The 17,632-nt window shown below is 41.2% G+C and overlaps 1 protein-coding gene across 2 annotated transcripts in view; it reads right to left on the bottom strand.

Annotated features, from left to right (window-relative positions):
* The window catches only part of LOC124798470, an 83,501-nt gene that overhangs the window by 39,589 nt on the left and 26,280 nt on the right, over positions 1-17,632 (bottom strand). For both annotated transcript variants that reach the window (XM_047261903.1, XM_047261902.1), the window contains one exon: positions 3,903-4,146. In XM_047261903.1, the coding sequence (XP_047117859.1) occupies positions 3,903-4,146 (244 nt within the window). The remainder of the gene's footprint in view (positions 1-3,902; positions 4,147-17,632) is intronic.

Here is a 17,632-nt window from a genome sequence, read left to right as displayed (position 1 = left end):
AAACTTTGCTAATTTCCACTACATCTAACTTCAACCTATCCAAAATACCTATCTGACCGATTAAGGGATCTAACATTCCATACTCCAATCTGTAAAATGCCAATTATGTTTCTTCTGATGATAAAACCCTCCTGAGTAGTCCCCAACAGGAGATCCGAAAGAGGGACTATTTTACCTCTTGAATATTTTATCCAAGAGCCCTTCGGGGAAAACTATGGCTGTAGTTTACCCTTGCTTTCAGCCGTTCACAGTACCAGCACAGCAATGCTGTTTTGGTTTATGATACAAGGCTACATCAGTCAATCATCCAGACTGTTGCCCCTGCGACAACTGAAAAGACTGCTGCTCCTCTTCAGGAACCACATGTTTGTCTGGCCTCTCAACAGATACCCCTCCATTGTGATTGCACCTACAATATGGCTATCTGTATCACTGAGGCATGAAAGCCAACCCACTGAAGGCAAGGTCAATGGTTCATAGGGGGGGTTGGGATACTAGAAGGATGGGAATATATCCATCTACAGCTGCTGTAGCCCCTTCACTGGAGATTTCCAGCCACAAATGTTTTTTGATGCAGGAACAGCTGGAACAGATACCAAATGTGACGAATGAGGTGGATATTCAAACAACTCATACTTGGCCCACTTCTCACGTATTTTTCCATCCAGGTAGTATAGAAGAATAATGTAGTACTTGCATTACTGTTTTGCCATTAATGAGGAAATCAAATGGAATGATCCCTTTTGTATTGCAGAAAGCTCAAGCCTCAATCTTTCTGGCCAGTAAAATTAATTTTTTTTAGTTCAGTGCCATCAGTCTCTGACTCAGTGTTTTCTTTGTAGTTTCATTTGTTGTATGTTCTGACACACCCATGTTTCATCTACAAAAACAAATCTGCACACAAAATCAATTAGATTCTGTTTTAAAATGGTCCAAACTTTGCCAAGAAGTTCATTCCACATCTGATTTTAACCAGTATTTAACAAATGCAGAACACATTTCATTCAAAACCCTCTCCTCACATAAAAGTACCATGCTCTTTCTTCTGATATGGCTAGTGCTGCAACATATTTCACACTATTTTAATCACATACTGTCCAATAGTATATTGTGACTCTTCTTGATGTTTTCATAACTAATTTCTATGTTGCTACACAGAAACCATACCAGCAAGCACAACACCCAGGCTGTCCAATTGTAGGCCCAAGCTCTCTGCCTGAACTCAGAAGGCAGTAAGTTTTGTTACATGAGAGTAAAAAGATACCGGACAACCTCAAGCTTCTCACTCAGGATTGTACCCCTAAAATACATCTGACATGCTACAATAAACACAACCAGCACTAAAAACTTCTCAATGAAGGATTTAATGTACCTCATAAACAGAGCAAATATGGGTTAGAATAGTCCACCAGGAGGACAAATCAACCTAACATCAGCATTAATCCAGCATGTTTTGGTATGCCTCACTGCACTTAACAGAATCCACATAAACCAAAGTGTATGCAAGAACTTTCTTCTCAAATAGAAAAAAAGTGCTGGACTCATCTTCCAGTTGAGTTCAGACATCCCCAGACATCCAACACATCATACAGGAGTGTACTGTAACATCATACCCAGGCAACACAAAGGATTTCCTGGCACTGATGTCTGTTGCTGTTGAGTAGATTGAGAAATTAAATTTCAATGTTGTAAGTATTCCTCCCTTAAGCCATTGTACACTATACGTATATTTTCCGTTAGGACAACTGTTTTATATTTGTAAAATAATGTTTAATAATACTGTGTGTTCAACCATATGCTAAATAAATAATAAATTACTAATTCATATAATATACCAATAAATGACTTAGCAGATAGTATTAATTGCAATCTTTGACTTATTGCAGATGATACAATCATATGTGAGGAAACACTATGCAATGAAAACTGCAGTTGTATTCAGTCAGACTTACAAGTACACACATGCTCCAGTCACTTTAATGTGATCACTGCCTACATTTGACGTCAAACTGTAATAACCACTCAAAGATGGCAGCACTAGCAGTGGTGGGTATATAAAGAGGGTCAAGAGGATGTGGAACACAGTGCAGTTGACACTGTACTGTGCAAATGGAGTGATTTATCTGGCGTCCAAATGGGCATGATCACTGGCTTTTGGGTCAAGGGTGAAAGTATTTCCAAAATGTGCACGGCAAAATGTCATTATCCAAAACCGTGGCCGAGGCAACTGTGGTTCACCACAGGCAAATATGACAGGGGTGAACGATGGTTGTAGAGATGTGTACGTGTGAAAATGAGTGCTACTGTTGAGGAACTGACCTCCCAGATGAACCAAGGGGTTATCAACAGTGTCTCCTCAACGACCATTCAGTGAATGTTGCTGCATATGGGCCACCACAACAGGTGCCTTGTACATGCACCCATCCTGACTACTGTCCATCACGACAACAGCTTGAATTAGCACACCAATACCAAAACTGCATGTCACTGATTGGTGACAAGTGGCCCTTTCAGATGAATCATGTTTTATGCCCCATTGGACAGATGGCTGTTGATTTGCATGGCCTTTGCAACACTTGTCCGTAGGGTTCAGGGCAGAGGACAGAGCATTATGGTATGGGGAATGTTTCTGTGGCGTTCCCTGGGTGATCTCATCATCCTGGAATGCACAGTGGATCAACACAGTTATGCATCTATCCTTGAGGACCATGTCCATCCCTACATGCAATTTTCTCTTCCTCAGCATGATGGCATCTACCAGGAGGAAAATGCAATCTATCATACAGCTCACAGTGTGCATGCATGGTTTGCAGAGCACAGATCAGTTTACTGTATTCCCTTGGCCACCTAATTCCCCATATTTTAACCCAATGAGAATCTTTGGAACCACCACGATTGGGCTGTATGTGCCATAAATGCTTAACCGAGAAATCTAGCACAAATGGCCACAGCTGGAGTCGGCATGGCTACACATGCCTTTGGTTCCTTCAAGAACCTCACTGACACTCTTTCTGCATGTTGTACAGCGGTCTGCACTGCAAAAAGTGGTTATTAAGGCTTCTGAGAGGTGGTCCAATTAATATGATGAGACAGTGTATAACCTGGTATAAATAACTCAAGTAACTCTTAATACAGGAAAATATATTGTGTGCTTTAGGAGGTGTGAATTTCAAAAGTTACAAATGTCACACATTATGCACTGAAGAAGAAGAAGAAAACACGAAGTGAAAAAATGCATGAAGAGTTAGTTGCATTTATACCAGGACAATATATAGTTGCGCCTTACAAGAAGTGTAAAAATGTATTAGTGTTTGGCTTCGTCATTAATGACATATAAATGAAGTAAGTAACACCATACAAATATTTGGAAGTAATAATGTACAGAAGCACAAGGTGGAAATACCAAATAGGGTCAGTTTTGGATAAAATACATGACAGGTTGTGAATTATTAGTAGAATATTGTGAAGCTGCAGACTGTGTATGGAATAGACTGTTTACAAAACATTTGTATGGTTTTTCTGAAGCACTTTTCAAGTGTGTAGGATACTATTAGTCTGGATTAACAGGGGAATCATGCTTATATGATGAAGACTGAAAGAAATAGTTATGGATGTGTTTGCCTTGCAAGGCAGTGTCACTGCAATACCAGAAATTTCGACTGGCTGACACTTGGTAATTGGCAAAGCTCTCCTGGAAAAAAAATTGGACTATCTGAATTGTGACAGCACAAGCAACCATAGCAGCATCTGCAGTTGCTGTAATTTGATTTCTTTTATGTTTGTGTTTTTTATTGTTATATTATTTGTTGCAGTTTAAAATCAGTTCTTGATACATTCAGTCCAGCCAGAACTGGTAGGCTTTCATTAAATGTAATAACAAATATTTTCCATTACTACCTCACCTTTCCTCATCCAACTAGCTAGCCATTTTGTGAGTGAAGAAACTCGGTTGGGGTACATGTGAATGAAGCGAGCATAAACAAAGCCATCTGATGCCTGCTGGACTCCCCGGATGAGGTCTTCGTGTGTAGCTCCAGCAAAAGATCTAGACAACAGGTATTCCGGAAGAGGGGCAGCTTCTGCTCTTAACCTTGTCCTGACTGCGTCCTTCACTCTCTCAAGTGAGTATGGGATGTTAAACACCAGCTGGAAAGTAATAGTTTCTAAATTATACAACAGTTTTCAATAAGCACATATAAACTACACACACACACACACACACACACACACATACACACACACACACAGTACTGTGTGATCATTAATATAGTCAGAACCAAACACAACTGGCCATATATTTGTGAACACACGAAAGTATTAAGAATACTAGTGCAAGATACTCATTAAAATGATCAGAAACTACATAGAAAACATTATGTTTCAATCATGCTGACCAACAAGTAGACTTCAGAAGTAAATACCACAGAGTGGACCATGTCTAAAATACGAATGAAGCAATGAGTATGAATTACCATTTTACATCAACATCTATACTGCACAAGCCGCTATACTGACTGCTGGAGGAGTGTATTTCTGTTTCTTCTTCCAAATTTGAATGGTGTATGGGATGTACAACGGTCAGTTATTCTCCTTATATCCTCCAATTTTCCAGTCCTGATAATATCACGAGATGTACATTAGTGGAAATATATTGCCTGAGACTTATCAAAATGTACACTCAGAGAACGTTAACAGCAACTCTCTGTGACTCACAACACGTCCCTGTGCAGCATCTAATACCAGAGTTGGATGAGCAAATTTGTGACACTGCTGTGCTTCTGAAATCAACCTGTGATTAAGCACACCTTTCGCCTTTGAATTTTTTCTATTTTTCACATCCAGTAAGGATCTCCGGAAGACAAGCAATTCTCAAGAACTGGTTAAGCAAGTGTTTTGGAAGCTCCCTCTTCTGTGTGTGAATTTCCTTAGGATATCAGTCCAGAATTTGCTTTAGCTGTAACTAATTTCATGTGGATGTTACGCTATTCCAAATGTTTATTCCTGATATTTTATGACATTTGTTATTTCCAGTGACCAACACTGTAATCGAACAATAATATGTTTTCCATCATTTTACATGTAATACGTTACACTTATTTATGTTGGCAGTCAGCTGGAAATCCTGAAAACAAGTGTCGATTCTCTGCAGGTCTTTATTGGAAGTTCCCAACAATTTTATGGTATTCTGACTTTCGTGTATGCAATGTCGTCTTCTGCAAATGACCTTATGGGGATTCTTATGTTATCCACGGTTATATTGTATTACTCTTATACCCTGTGAGCAGTGATGAATTTATAAGATCACTTGGGTCATTCCTAAAACATTTCTAAACTTTCTTTGGTTTGCCAATAACACTGTAATTTTGTGTGCAGATAAACTTCAACAACAAATTTTTATTTAATAGAGCATCATTGAGTACTTGCATGTATCTCAATGTACTAAACTTCTTGAACAAAAAGTATTTTGCAGTGACCTTTTTCATGTGAAGACGAGTCTCGGAGAGGGACAAAACCAGTAATTAAATAAAATTATTGTTCGATCAAGACAGACAACTACCCCACAAAAGATTAATAGAGGAAGTCTAAAAACAGGTCTCAAAGTCAATACTAATAAGATTAATTTGATGTATAGTCAGAGGAGGAGAAGGACAAATAGTATGAAAATACAGACTGGGAGAAAGGAATGAAAGAGGAAGCTCCTTGGTAAGATTCTGCACAAAACGTAATTTAATCATCACTAGCACTTGGTTTAAGAACCATGAAAGAAGGTTGTATGTGTGGAAGAGACCTGGAGACACAGGTATGTTTCTGACTGATTATCTAATGGTAAGACAGAGATTTAAATACCAGATTTTAGACTGTAAGACACTTCCAAGTGCAAATGTGGGCTCTTACCACAATTTATTAGTTGTGAACTGCAGATTAAAACTGATGAATTTGAAAAAAATAAATAAATAAATAAATAAACAAAAAAAATAGAAGAATAAGAAGATGGGACCTGGATAAGCTGGAGGAACCAGGGTGTTTTAGACGGAGCACTAGGCAACAACTGACTGCAAGAGAGGAAAGGAATACAATAAAAGACAAATGGATAGCTTTGAGAGATGAAATTGTGAAGGCAGCAGAGGATCAAACAGGTAAATAGACAACACAGAAATCCTTGTGTATCACAGGGGATACTGAAGTTAACTGATGAACAGAGAAAACATAAAAATTCAGCAAATGAACCAGGCAATACAAGGGAATACAGACTCTATAAGATAGGATCTGCAGAAGGTGCACTATGGTTAGGCAGGATTGGCTAGAGGGCAAATGCAAGGCTACCGAACTAGGATTAACTATGGGAAAGATAGATATCACCTCTAGGATAATTAAAGTGGCCTTTGAAGAAAAGAGAAGCAGCTCCATGAATATCAAGGTCTCAGATGGAAAACCAGTTCTATGCAAAGAAGGGAAAGATGGAAGGAGTATATAGAAAGATTATGTAAGGGAAATGAATCTGAAGGCAGCATTATAGAAAGGGAAGAGGTAGTAGATGAGGGTGAGATGGGAAATATACAGTAAGAAGAATTTGATAGAGCACTCACAGAACTAAGCCGAAACAAGGACCCTGGAGTAGACAAAATACCCCCAGAACTATCGATATCCATGGGAGAGCCTGCCATGATAAAAGTGTGGTGTCACCGCCAGACACCACACTTGCTAGGTGGTAGATTAAATCGGCCGCGGTCCATTTAGTACATGTCGGACCCGCGTGTCGCCACTGTGTAATCGCAGACCTAGCGCCACCACAAGGCAGGTCTCGTGATACGAACAAGCACTCGCCCCAATTGTACGACGACATTGCTAGCGACAATATGGACGAAGCCTTCCTCTCATTTGCCGAGAGACAGTTAGAATAGCCTTCTGCTAAGTCCATGGCTACGACCTAGCAAGGCGCCAAATGTAACAGTGCATGTATCTTACGAGTCGCATTTGTATAGTCCAGAGAGATGTATCACAAGGATTATTAAAGTTAAGTATAAAGCAGCTACGTACTTTTCTTGCTACCATTCAATAGTTATCCTGTTCCAGACTTGACGCCCGTCGGCGTGTGTGTACATGTGCCTTTCTTTCGGCTACCTCAAGTGGCGTAACAGTCTTGTTACGTCACTACAGATTGGCGACGAGGCTTCAAGGAAACGTGTTTTTTCTGATTGCTTACATTTACTTGTCATGGCTTCGCCAGATGTACTGTCCGAATTTCATCGCTTGCAGAATCAGCAGACGCAGGCGTTATTGGATGCCCTTGGACAGCTCGTCCAGGGTCAACGTGCCATTCAAACCGATGCGGCCGCCGCCGCTTCACGGTACCGCAGCCACAACCTGCCGTTGCACCACCGTTTCGCAGTTTTGATGAAACCCGCGAGACTTGGCAGGAATGGTCCCGACAGTTCGCCTTCCATCTCGCCGCCTACAGAATTCAAGGTAATGAGCGGCAGCCATTTTTGCTTTCTTGTGTCGGTGTGTCCACCTACCGTGTGATAGTGAAATTGTTTCCCCGACGCGACGTAGCAACTCTGTCCTACGAGGAAATTTTGTCTGCTTTAGATGCATACTTCAAAGACACAGTTAATGTGGTTGCAAAACGGTATACGTTCTTTCGTACAAAACGTACGGCCGGTCAAACTAATAGGGAGTGGGTAGCAACATTGCAAGGACTTACTAGGGAGTGTTCTTTTGACTGTGTCTGTGGCCTTTCTTATTCAGATACCATGGTACGTGATGCTATTGCACAGAACGTTTCTGATGTTCGCATACGGGAGCACATTTTGAAACTAGTAAATCCCTCCCTTCAACAAGTGATAGACATATTGGATAGACAAGACACACTTGACTGTGCTCAGGAATCTTTTGAAACTTCGCCAGCCGTGTGTAACATTAACCGGCCCGCCGGGCGATCTGCGCGGCCCGGTCAACTGCCCTCGCGCACGTCCGCGCAGCTGCCGCCACGCTCTAAACCAGGTGTGCCGCGACAGCATACAACTGCAGTGAAATCATGCCCGTGGTGTGCAACTCGACATTCGCGTGACATTTGCCTGTCACGCCAAGCTATTTGCTTTTTCTGTAATAAAAAAGGACATGTTCAAAGTGTTTGCCAGAAAAAGCTCCGATCAGACAATCACAATCATTCCAGGCCCTTTGCTTCGCGCCGGAATCGAACCAAGGACACTCAGGATCGTGGACCTTCGCCCATGGACATTCATGTAGTTAATTCCACTTCGTCCAGTGACACTTTCTCTAACAGTGACTGTGTTCGTCCCACAAAAACTGTGCGTCGACGTCGTCGGAAATCACGTCAATTAGCAAGTGATTCTGTACCAGTGTCTGTTCAAATTGCACAAAACAGTCGCTCTTGTCATCAGCAGGACAATAAACTTTTTGTGGACTTAGACTTTGAAGGCAAAGTGATACCATTCCAGCTCGATACCGGAGCTGCAGTTTCATTGCTCAATCACGACACGTACAAACAACTGGGCGCACCTCCGTTGCGTGCCGCAAATGTTCAGTTAAAAAGTTATTCCGGACAGACAATTCCTGTGTTAGGACAGTGCAGCCTTCTTGCAACATACAAGGGACAAACAAAACTTGTGTCATTTTACGTTCTTCGTTCTTCTACTGCAGTGAACTTGTTTGGTTTAGATTTATTTCAGTTGTTTAACATGTCTATTGTAAATCAGGTCCTATCAGTGAATCACACTGTGCCTTCAGACAGTGTTTCTCGCTTATGTGACGAATTTGCAGACATTTTTGCACCGGGCTTAGGTTGCGCTAAAAACTATGAAGCACAGTTGGAAATGAAAGTAAACGCGCAACCGAAATTTTTCAGAGCGCGCAATGTTCCTCACGCATTGCGTCATGAGGTCGCAAGAACATTCCACGATTTAGAATCACAAGGTGTGAGTGAATGTGCGCAATGCCTCTTCTCTTTCAGCTCCGCTTCATCGCTTACGCCGTACAGGTGTTCCGTTTCTCTGGACAACGGAATGCGAACGCGCCTTTCGCCAGTTGCCATCGGCGTTGCTTTCTAATACTTGCCTTACGCCATTCGATCCCCAGAAACCCCTTTTGTTGATGGTAGATGCATCGGATTTCGGGATCGGTGCTGTGCTTGCGCACAAAGTTGGCTCCCATGATCGCCCTATTGCCTTTGCGTCCAAATTGCTCTTGTCTGCGCAAAGAAATTATTCCCAGATAGAGAAAGAAGCTTTGGCTCTCGTGTTTGGTGTTACTAAGTTCCATGATTTCTTGTATGGTCGTCACTTCACCATCATCACAGACCACAAACCTTTGACATCGCTTTTTCATCCGACCAAGCCTGTACCTCCACGTACAGCGCAGAAATTCATTCGCTGGTCTATTTTCCTCTCGCAGTACCACTACGATATCTTGTATCGGTCCACTGCTAAGCACGGAAACGCCGATGTGTTGTCCCGTTTGCCTGTTGCTGAGGATAGAGCATTCGATTCTTCCGAACTTGCTTGCATGTTCATTGATTCGGAAACCGATGCAGTGGTCGAATCGTTTCCGATTGATTTTCGTCGTGTAGCTACAGCCACAGCTGCTGACCCTGTCCTTGCTACTGTTTTGCGTTTTGTTGCTACGCAATGGCCTTTGTCAAAGTCTCGGATCGAGGATCCGTTGGTTCGCCGATTTTTTGCTCACAAGGAGACACTTTTTGTTCGACGTGGTGTTCTGTTGTTGCGTTCTGATAATGATCAGTCCAGAGTCGTGGTCCCACGTTCGTTACAGTCCTCTGTCTTACGGCTTCTTCACCAAGGACATTGGGGTATAGTGCGAACGAAACAACTTGCTCGTCAGCACTGTACTTGGTTCGGAATCGATGCTGCGATTACGAATATGTGTTCTTCTTGCATGGCGTGTGCCGAACAACAATCCGCTCCGCCGCGGTAAGTCTTTGCGTGGCCAAAAGCCACTTCTCCTTGGCAACGCTTGCACATTGATTTTGCTGGTCCATTCTGGAATGCTCGATGGTTGGTTCTGGTCGACGCCTTCAGTAATTTTCCTTTTGTTGTCCAGATGTCTTCCACAACGTCCTCCGCCACCATCCAAGCGTTGTCTGCTATCTTTTGCATTGAAGGTCTTCCGCAGACTATTGTTTCTGACAATGGCCCACAATTCATGTCCGCAGAATTTCAGTCATTCTGCCAGGCCAATGGTATTCAACATCTGACATCCGCGCCGTTTTCGCCTCAGTCACACGGTGCCGCTGAACGATTGGTCCGGACTTTCAAGTCACAGATGTTGAAGCTGAAAGAGTCGCATTCTCGGGAGGACGCATTGTTGCTCTTTTTGTCTTCGTATCGCTCTCAGCCCCGCGATGGTCGCTCGCCAGCTGAGTTGCTCCACGGTCGTCCTCATCGAACCTTGATGTCTTTGCTGCATCCGCCGCATCAGGTACCTGTGCAGCGGCAGACTCCTGCTTTTGCTCCAGGCGACATTGTATTTTATCGCAACTATCGAGGTTCACGGCGTTGGCTCGCAGGGCGCATTCTTCGCTGCCTCGGCCGCGCGATGTATTTGGTTTTGGGGGCCTCTGGTGAGGTGCGTCGGCATCTCAATCAGCTGCGCCTCTGTCGTTGCACGGGTTCTGCCGCTCCCCGTCTGCTTTCAGCGACGGTGCCGTCCGGTCAGCGCCCTGGGGACCCATCTACTGGCTCGCCTCATCCCCAGGTGTAACCGGCGATGCCTTCCATTTTGCCCCATGGCGGCGCGCCGCCGCCGGTACTCCCGCCGGCGCCGCCCGCATTCGACGCTTCGCTGCAGCCGCCATGCGCCTCCCAGGGTCACGCGCCGCCGATCGCTTCCCGTGACCAGCTGTCCTCCGCCATGGAACTCCCGCCCGCTCCGGACCACATGACGTCTTCGCGCGTCGGCTACCCCGACGCAATGGAGGTCGACCCTTCGGCCCCTCCTGTTTCTTTACGGGCGCATACACCGCATGTTGACGTGCACCCTGGACTAGGTTTTCAGTCGTTTCCTAGCTCCCCTCGGACCGAATGGCCGGGTGCGGGTGGCACAGCCTCGCCTGTTGTTAGGCTCCCCACCTCCTCGCATACGTCAACATGGGGTCCTCCCCACGGCGGGCGGAAGCCTTATCTCACGACCGTTCGCCGATTTGCGGGGGAGGAATGTGGTGTCACCGCCAGACACCACACTTGCTAGGTGGTAGATTAAATCGGCCGCGGTCCATTTAGTACATGTCGGACCCGCGTGTCGCCACTGTGTAATCGCAGACCTAGCGCCACCACAAGGCAGGTCTTGTGATATGAACAAGCACTCGCCCCAGTTGTACGACGACATTGCTAGCGACAATACGGACGAAGCCTTCCTCTCATTTGCCGAGAGACAGTTAGAATAGCCTTCTGCTAAGTCCATGGCTACGACCTAGCAAGGCGCCAAATGTAACAGTGCATGTATCTTACGAGTCGCATTTGTATAGTCCAGAGAGATGTATCACAAGGATTATTAAAGTGAAGTATAAAGCAGCTACGTACTTTTCTTGCTACCATTCAATAGTTATCCTGTTCCAGACTTGACGCCCGTCGGCGTGTGTGTACGTGTGCCTTTCTTTCGGCTACCTCAAGTGGCGTAACAGTCTTGTTACGTCACTACAAAAAGTATTACAGCTGGTGTGCAAGATGTATCTGGCAGGTGAAATACCCTCAGACTTCAAGGTGAGTGTGGTAATTCCAATCACACAGAAAGCAGGTGCTGACATGTGTGAATATTACCGAACTATGAGTTTTATAAGTCATGGTTGCAAAATATTGACAAAAATTATCTACAGAAGAATGGAAATACTGATAGAAGCATACCTTGGGGAATATCAGTTTGGGTTCTGGAAAAAGGTAGGAACAGGCAAAGCAATACTGACCCAATGGCTTCTCTTAGGAGACAAGTTAAAGAAAGACAAACCTATTTTGTGTAGCATTTGTCAACTTAGAGAAAGCTTTTAGCAAAGTTGACGTGAATACTATCTTTGTAATTCTGAAGGTAATAGGTGTAAAATACAGGAAGCAAAAAGTTATATACGACTTGTACAGAAACCAAGTAACATTTATAGGAGTCGAAGGGCATGAACACGAAGCAGTGGTTGAGACAGAAGTGAGGTAGAGTTGTAGCCTATACCTGATTTTATTCACTCTGTATATTTTATAAGCAATAAGTGAAGCTAAAGAAAAATTTGGAGACAGAATTAAAGTTTAGGGAGAAGATATAAAAACTTTGAGATTTCACAATGACGTTGCAATTCTGTTGGTGACAGCAAAGGAGTTGGAAGAACAATTGAATGAAATGGACAGTATCTTGAAAGGAGGTTATAAGATGAACATCAACAAAAGCAATACAAAGGTAATGAATGTAGTTGAATTAAGTCATGTGATGCTGAGGAAATTAGATTAGTAAATGATACACTAAAGGTGGTAGAAGAGTTTTGATGTTTGGGCAGCATAACAACAAATCCTGAATGCTTGGAGCTCTGCAGCTTTCAGATATTAATTAAAAGACATCATGAGCTGCACTAGAAACGTTTTACTTTCCAAAACTGTTTTTCAGGTTTTTAACCTAATCTCAGTGGCATCTGGTAAAGAGGAACAAACAACTGCATGTGCAAAGATTTCTGCAAAATGATAACTGTACACATATAGCAGTAATATAATTCCACCTACATTATGCGCTTCTGCAGCAATGACATGCTTGTCAGTTAATATGACAGAATCTAAAATATGTCCTACAAGATAGTACATAGTTCGTCAATTATATTATTACTATCAAATTTTAGGCAGTGACAATTCTTGTTAATGTCTGACATAGCCGTCATATAGAGTAAACATGGCACTGACAGGTCATGGAGTCTATGTCACCTATTTTTTGTTATTTCTAGGATCATATCTATATATTTTGGGACATGCATTCATATAATTATGTGAATTACAATTTTTGACAATTGGCATGTGAAGGTAGAATATACAAAAGGTATAAGATTGCAAAATAATCCAAGATATCATACCAAATTAGACAATGTTTACAACTTGGATGTAGACTCCAAACCAAAATTATTCAGTTAAAACACTTTTGAAATTTTGTATACACATCTTATTCTGTAACTCTGTTTGTTCATTAAGTATGTTGTCTGGTTGTTTGTCATATGTCTGTACATTTCAATTTCTTCTTCTCCACAAATCTGGGTTTTTTCCATTTTGTGGAGAATGGTGATGTTTTTGTTAACACCATTAGCAGAATATTCCCTTACATTAGCACTGAATGCTCAGGGATTGGCTTCACTAACATTAGTATTTTCTCTAAATCTTGTTTTGAAGTTTCTCCCTGTTTGCCCAACATAAAATTTATCACTATCATTACACGTTACTTTATACACCCCTGATATATTATATATTTGCCTCTTATTGACATTGTGTATAAGATGTGATTTTACATTTCTCTCTGTTGTGAAGCCGATTTTGAGGTTAGTTTCTCAAAAGAAATGACTAATTTTTGTCAGAAATGTGGCCCCGGTATGGTAAGGTTATAAACATATATTTTTCTACTTGCTTCCTTTTCCTGATGTAATCTGATTTCTGCTCTTACTATGTTCTTCCTGTTTTTTGCATATAATTTCATAACTGGGTAGTTTTGGGTCACAGCCACTGCCTAAAATTTGATAGTAGTAATGTACAAGACGAACTGTCTACTACGTTATAGGACATATTTCAGGTCCTGTCACATTAAATGACAACCACGTCATTGCTATAGAAGCACATAATGTAAGAAGACTTATATTAGGCCAACTGCTATTTATAAACTGTTGAGAGAAAAAATGGTATAACTCAATTTTTTCCACTTCTGAGAAATGAAAGGGTTTGCATTTTGTTTAGTGTAAATACATACTTTAAAATACTTCTTGACTATTTTGATGAAATGTACAAATGAAATACTACAATTATGTTTACTACAGACATTTTAGTTATTTGTACCTTAAATTCCTTTTTATAGTCCATAAAAGTTGGAGTACCAATTTTCCTCACAGAAATTTATTCATAGTGAAAGGTAAAGTGATATAAATTACTCTTCTTATAAACATATTGGTGAAGTTCAATACCTGAGAAGAAATATGCTGCCTTTTAATCCCCATAATTGCAGTTTATTTATAAAACATTAACGTAATGCGATACAGTAAATGTGAGTCTGCACTTATTGCTAACATTGTGCACTTTTCTCACACAAATTGAGTTAAAATAATTGCAATATTGTTGTTAATTACTAGAATGTTACCTACTGAGTCCGTTCAACAGTTCAGCAGTGCGTTCATCTATGGATTATAAATAAACTGTTGTTTCTAAATGTCAAAATTTCTTAAAATGTAATTCTTGTCTAGCTGATACTTCAAGAGGCTTCATAATGGAGCATGTCTATTTACTCGATTCCACCGTCACATCATCTTCCTCTGCCAAAAGGTCAACACATCCAAGTCCAGATTCCTTAGCCAAACTTGCAGTTGTCAGTTGGTTGAAGAAAGCTTAGTGCACCACATGGATGTACGAGAGAAGTGTCATCATGTCTTCTCTTTTTGGCTCGGAGTGTCACATAGCATAGTTGAGAGGGATGAGTTTTATGGATCATGTATTTAATGTGAACATCACTGCTTGATTTGTGTAGGCTTTAAGCTAGACTTCAACATGAAGTACAAACTCCCCCTATAAAGACAATTTCTGCTTTAATAACACTTGGGATATTACAAATCTAAAGAAAGAAAACAGTGCTAATACTTACTAGTACTGTTACAATGCCTTTTTGACTTTAGAGCATAAATAAATAAACATGCAAAACAACACAAAACAACAAGGCCACGTGGCCTTGCCACCTGACTTATACCACTATTCCTGTGAACACCCTACACTCTGGCGTGAGAGGAAGAATGCATTTGGAGCTCTCAAGTGGTTCCGGTGGGAGTTATCGTTACACCACTTCTCCACAACAAATTTCTGTGCATTGCGAGTAAACTGAGTGGTATATCTCAAAAACTATTTTATTTTTTTTTTTTTTACTTAGACCACTTGCATTCTCAGCGGCTCATATGCACAGTTATCATTTTGCAGAAATCGATGAACGTACAGTTGTTTGTTCCTCTGTATCAGATACCACTGAGGATAGGTTATAAGCCTGAAAACCGGTTTAGAAAAATAAAACATATCTAGTGCAGCTCATGGTGTATAGAAGATGTCTTTTAATAAAATAACAAATGATGGCAGAACTAGGGGCAATACAAAATGTATATTAGTGATGGCAAGAAAACAGTTCCTGGAGAAGAGGTTTTTATCATCATCAAGCTTCTGAATGGTTTGAAGAAGCTCATCACGAATTCCTCTCCTGTGACAACTTTTTCATTTCAGAGTAACACTTGCAGCCTACATCTTCAATACTTAACTGAATGTCTCCAATCTCTGTCTTCTTCAACAGTTTTTATCCTCTACATTGCCCTCTAATACCACAGAAGTTATTCCCTGATGTTTTAGCAGATGTCCCTTCTACTTATCAGTTTTTTTCCCCCATATATTCCTTTCCTCTCTGACTCTGCAGAGAACCTCCTGATTCCTTACCTTATCAATCCTCCTAATTTTCAACATTCTTCTGTAATACGACATCTCAAATGCTTCAATTCTCTTCTGTGTTAGTTTTTCCACTGTCCAAGTTTCATTACCAAACAATGGTGTGCTCCAAACATACATCCTCAGAGATTTCTTCTCCAAATTAAGGCCAATTTTTGATACTATTAGACTTCTCTTATCCAGGAATGCTCTTTTTGCCAGTGATGGACTGTTTTTATGCCCTCATTGCCCCATCCATTACAGGTTAGTTTGGTGCCTAGGTATCAGAATTCCTTAGCTTCATCTACTTTATGATCCACAATTCTTTTGGTAAATTTCTCACTGTTGCTGTTTCTGCTTCTTCTCACTACTTTTGTCTTTCTTCGATTTACTCTGTATCCATATCATGCACTCATTAAACTGTTCACTCAATCCAGCACATCCTGCAATTCTTCTTCACTTTCATTGAGGATAGAAATGTCATTAGCGAATCTTATCATTGATTTTCTAGCACCCTGAATTTTAATCCAACTCTTAAACCTTTCTGTCATCGATTTTTCGATGTATAGATTGAACAGTAGGGACTTTTTAATCTGAGTGCTTCATTCTTGGTCTTCAAGTCTTATTGTTCTCTCTTGGTTCTTGTATATTATATCTTACCCATCTTTCCACAGAGCTTACCCCTATTTTTCTCAGAATTTCAAATATTTTGCAGCATTTTACATTGTAGAGTGCTTTTTCCAGATCGACAAATCTTATAAATGTGTCTTGATTTTTCTTCAGTCTTGCTTCCGTTGTTGTTGTTGTTGTTGTTGTTGTGGTCTTCAGTCCTGAGACTGGTTTGATGCAGCTCTCCATGCTACTCTATCCTGAGCAAGCTTCTTCATCTCCCAGTACTTACTGCAACCTACATCCTTCTGAATCTGCTTAGTGTATTCATCTCTTGGTCTCCTTCTACGATTTTTACCCTCCACACTGTCCTCCAATGCTAAATTTGTGATCCCTTGATGCCTCAGAACATGTCCTACCAACCGGTCCCTTCTTCTTGTCAAGTTGTGCCACAAATTCCTCTTCTCCCCGATTCTATCCAATACCTCCTCATTAGTTATGTGATCTACCCATCTAATCTTCAGCATTCTTCTGTAACACCCCATTTCGAAAGCTTCTATTCTCTTCTTGTCCAAACTATTTATCATCCATGTTTCACTTCCATACAGGGCTACATTCCATACAAATACTTTCAGAAACGACTTCCTGACACTTAAATCTATACTCGATGTTAACAAATTTCTCTTCTTCAAAAACGCTTTCCTTGCCATTGCCAATCTACATTTTATATCCTCCCTACTTCAACCATCATCAGTTATTTTGCTCCCAAATAGCTAAACTTCTTTACTACTTTAAGTGTCTTGTTTCCTAATCTAATTCTCTTAGCATTACCCGACTTAATTCGACTACATTCCATTATCCTCATTTTGCTTTTGTTGATGTTCATCATATATCCTGACACTGTCCATTCCGTTCAACTGCTCTTCCAAGTCCTTTGCTGTCTCTGACAGAATTACAATGTCGTCGGCGATCCTCAAAGTTTTTATTTCTTCTCCATGGATTTTAATACCTACCAGCCACAATGTCCCAACAGACTCTGTGATGCTTTTACTTTTCCTAAAGCTAAAGTGATTGTCATCTAACAGATTCTGAATTTTCTTCTCCATTCTTCTGTAAAGTATTCTTGACAGCAACTTGGATGCATGAGCAGTTAAGCTGACTAAGCGATAACTCTCACACTTGTTACATCTTTCTATCTTCAGAATTAAGTGGGTGTTATCTTTCCAAAAATCTGATGGTATACCACCAGTCCCATACATTCTGCACACCAACGTAATAGTAGTTTTATTGCCACTTCTCCCAATGATTTAAGAAATTCCAATGGAATGTTATCTATTCCTTCTGCCTTATTTTATCTTAAGTCTTCCAAAGCTCTT

The sequence above is a fragment of the Schistocerca piceifrons genome, chromosome 5, assembly GCF_021461385.2.
Source record: "Schistocerca piceifrons isolate TAMUIC-IGC-003096 chromosome 5, iqSchPice1.1, whole genome shotgun sequence".
Classification (NCBI taxonomy): domain Eukaryota; kingdom Metazoa; phylum Arthropoda; class Insecta; order Orthoptera; family Acrididae; genus Schistocerca; species Schistocerca piceifrons.
Note: the sequence above shows the minus strand (reverse complement) of the source record. Positions and strands in the feature narration are given on the sequence as shown.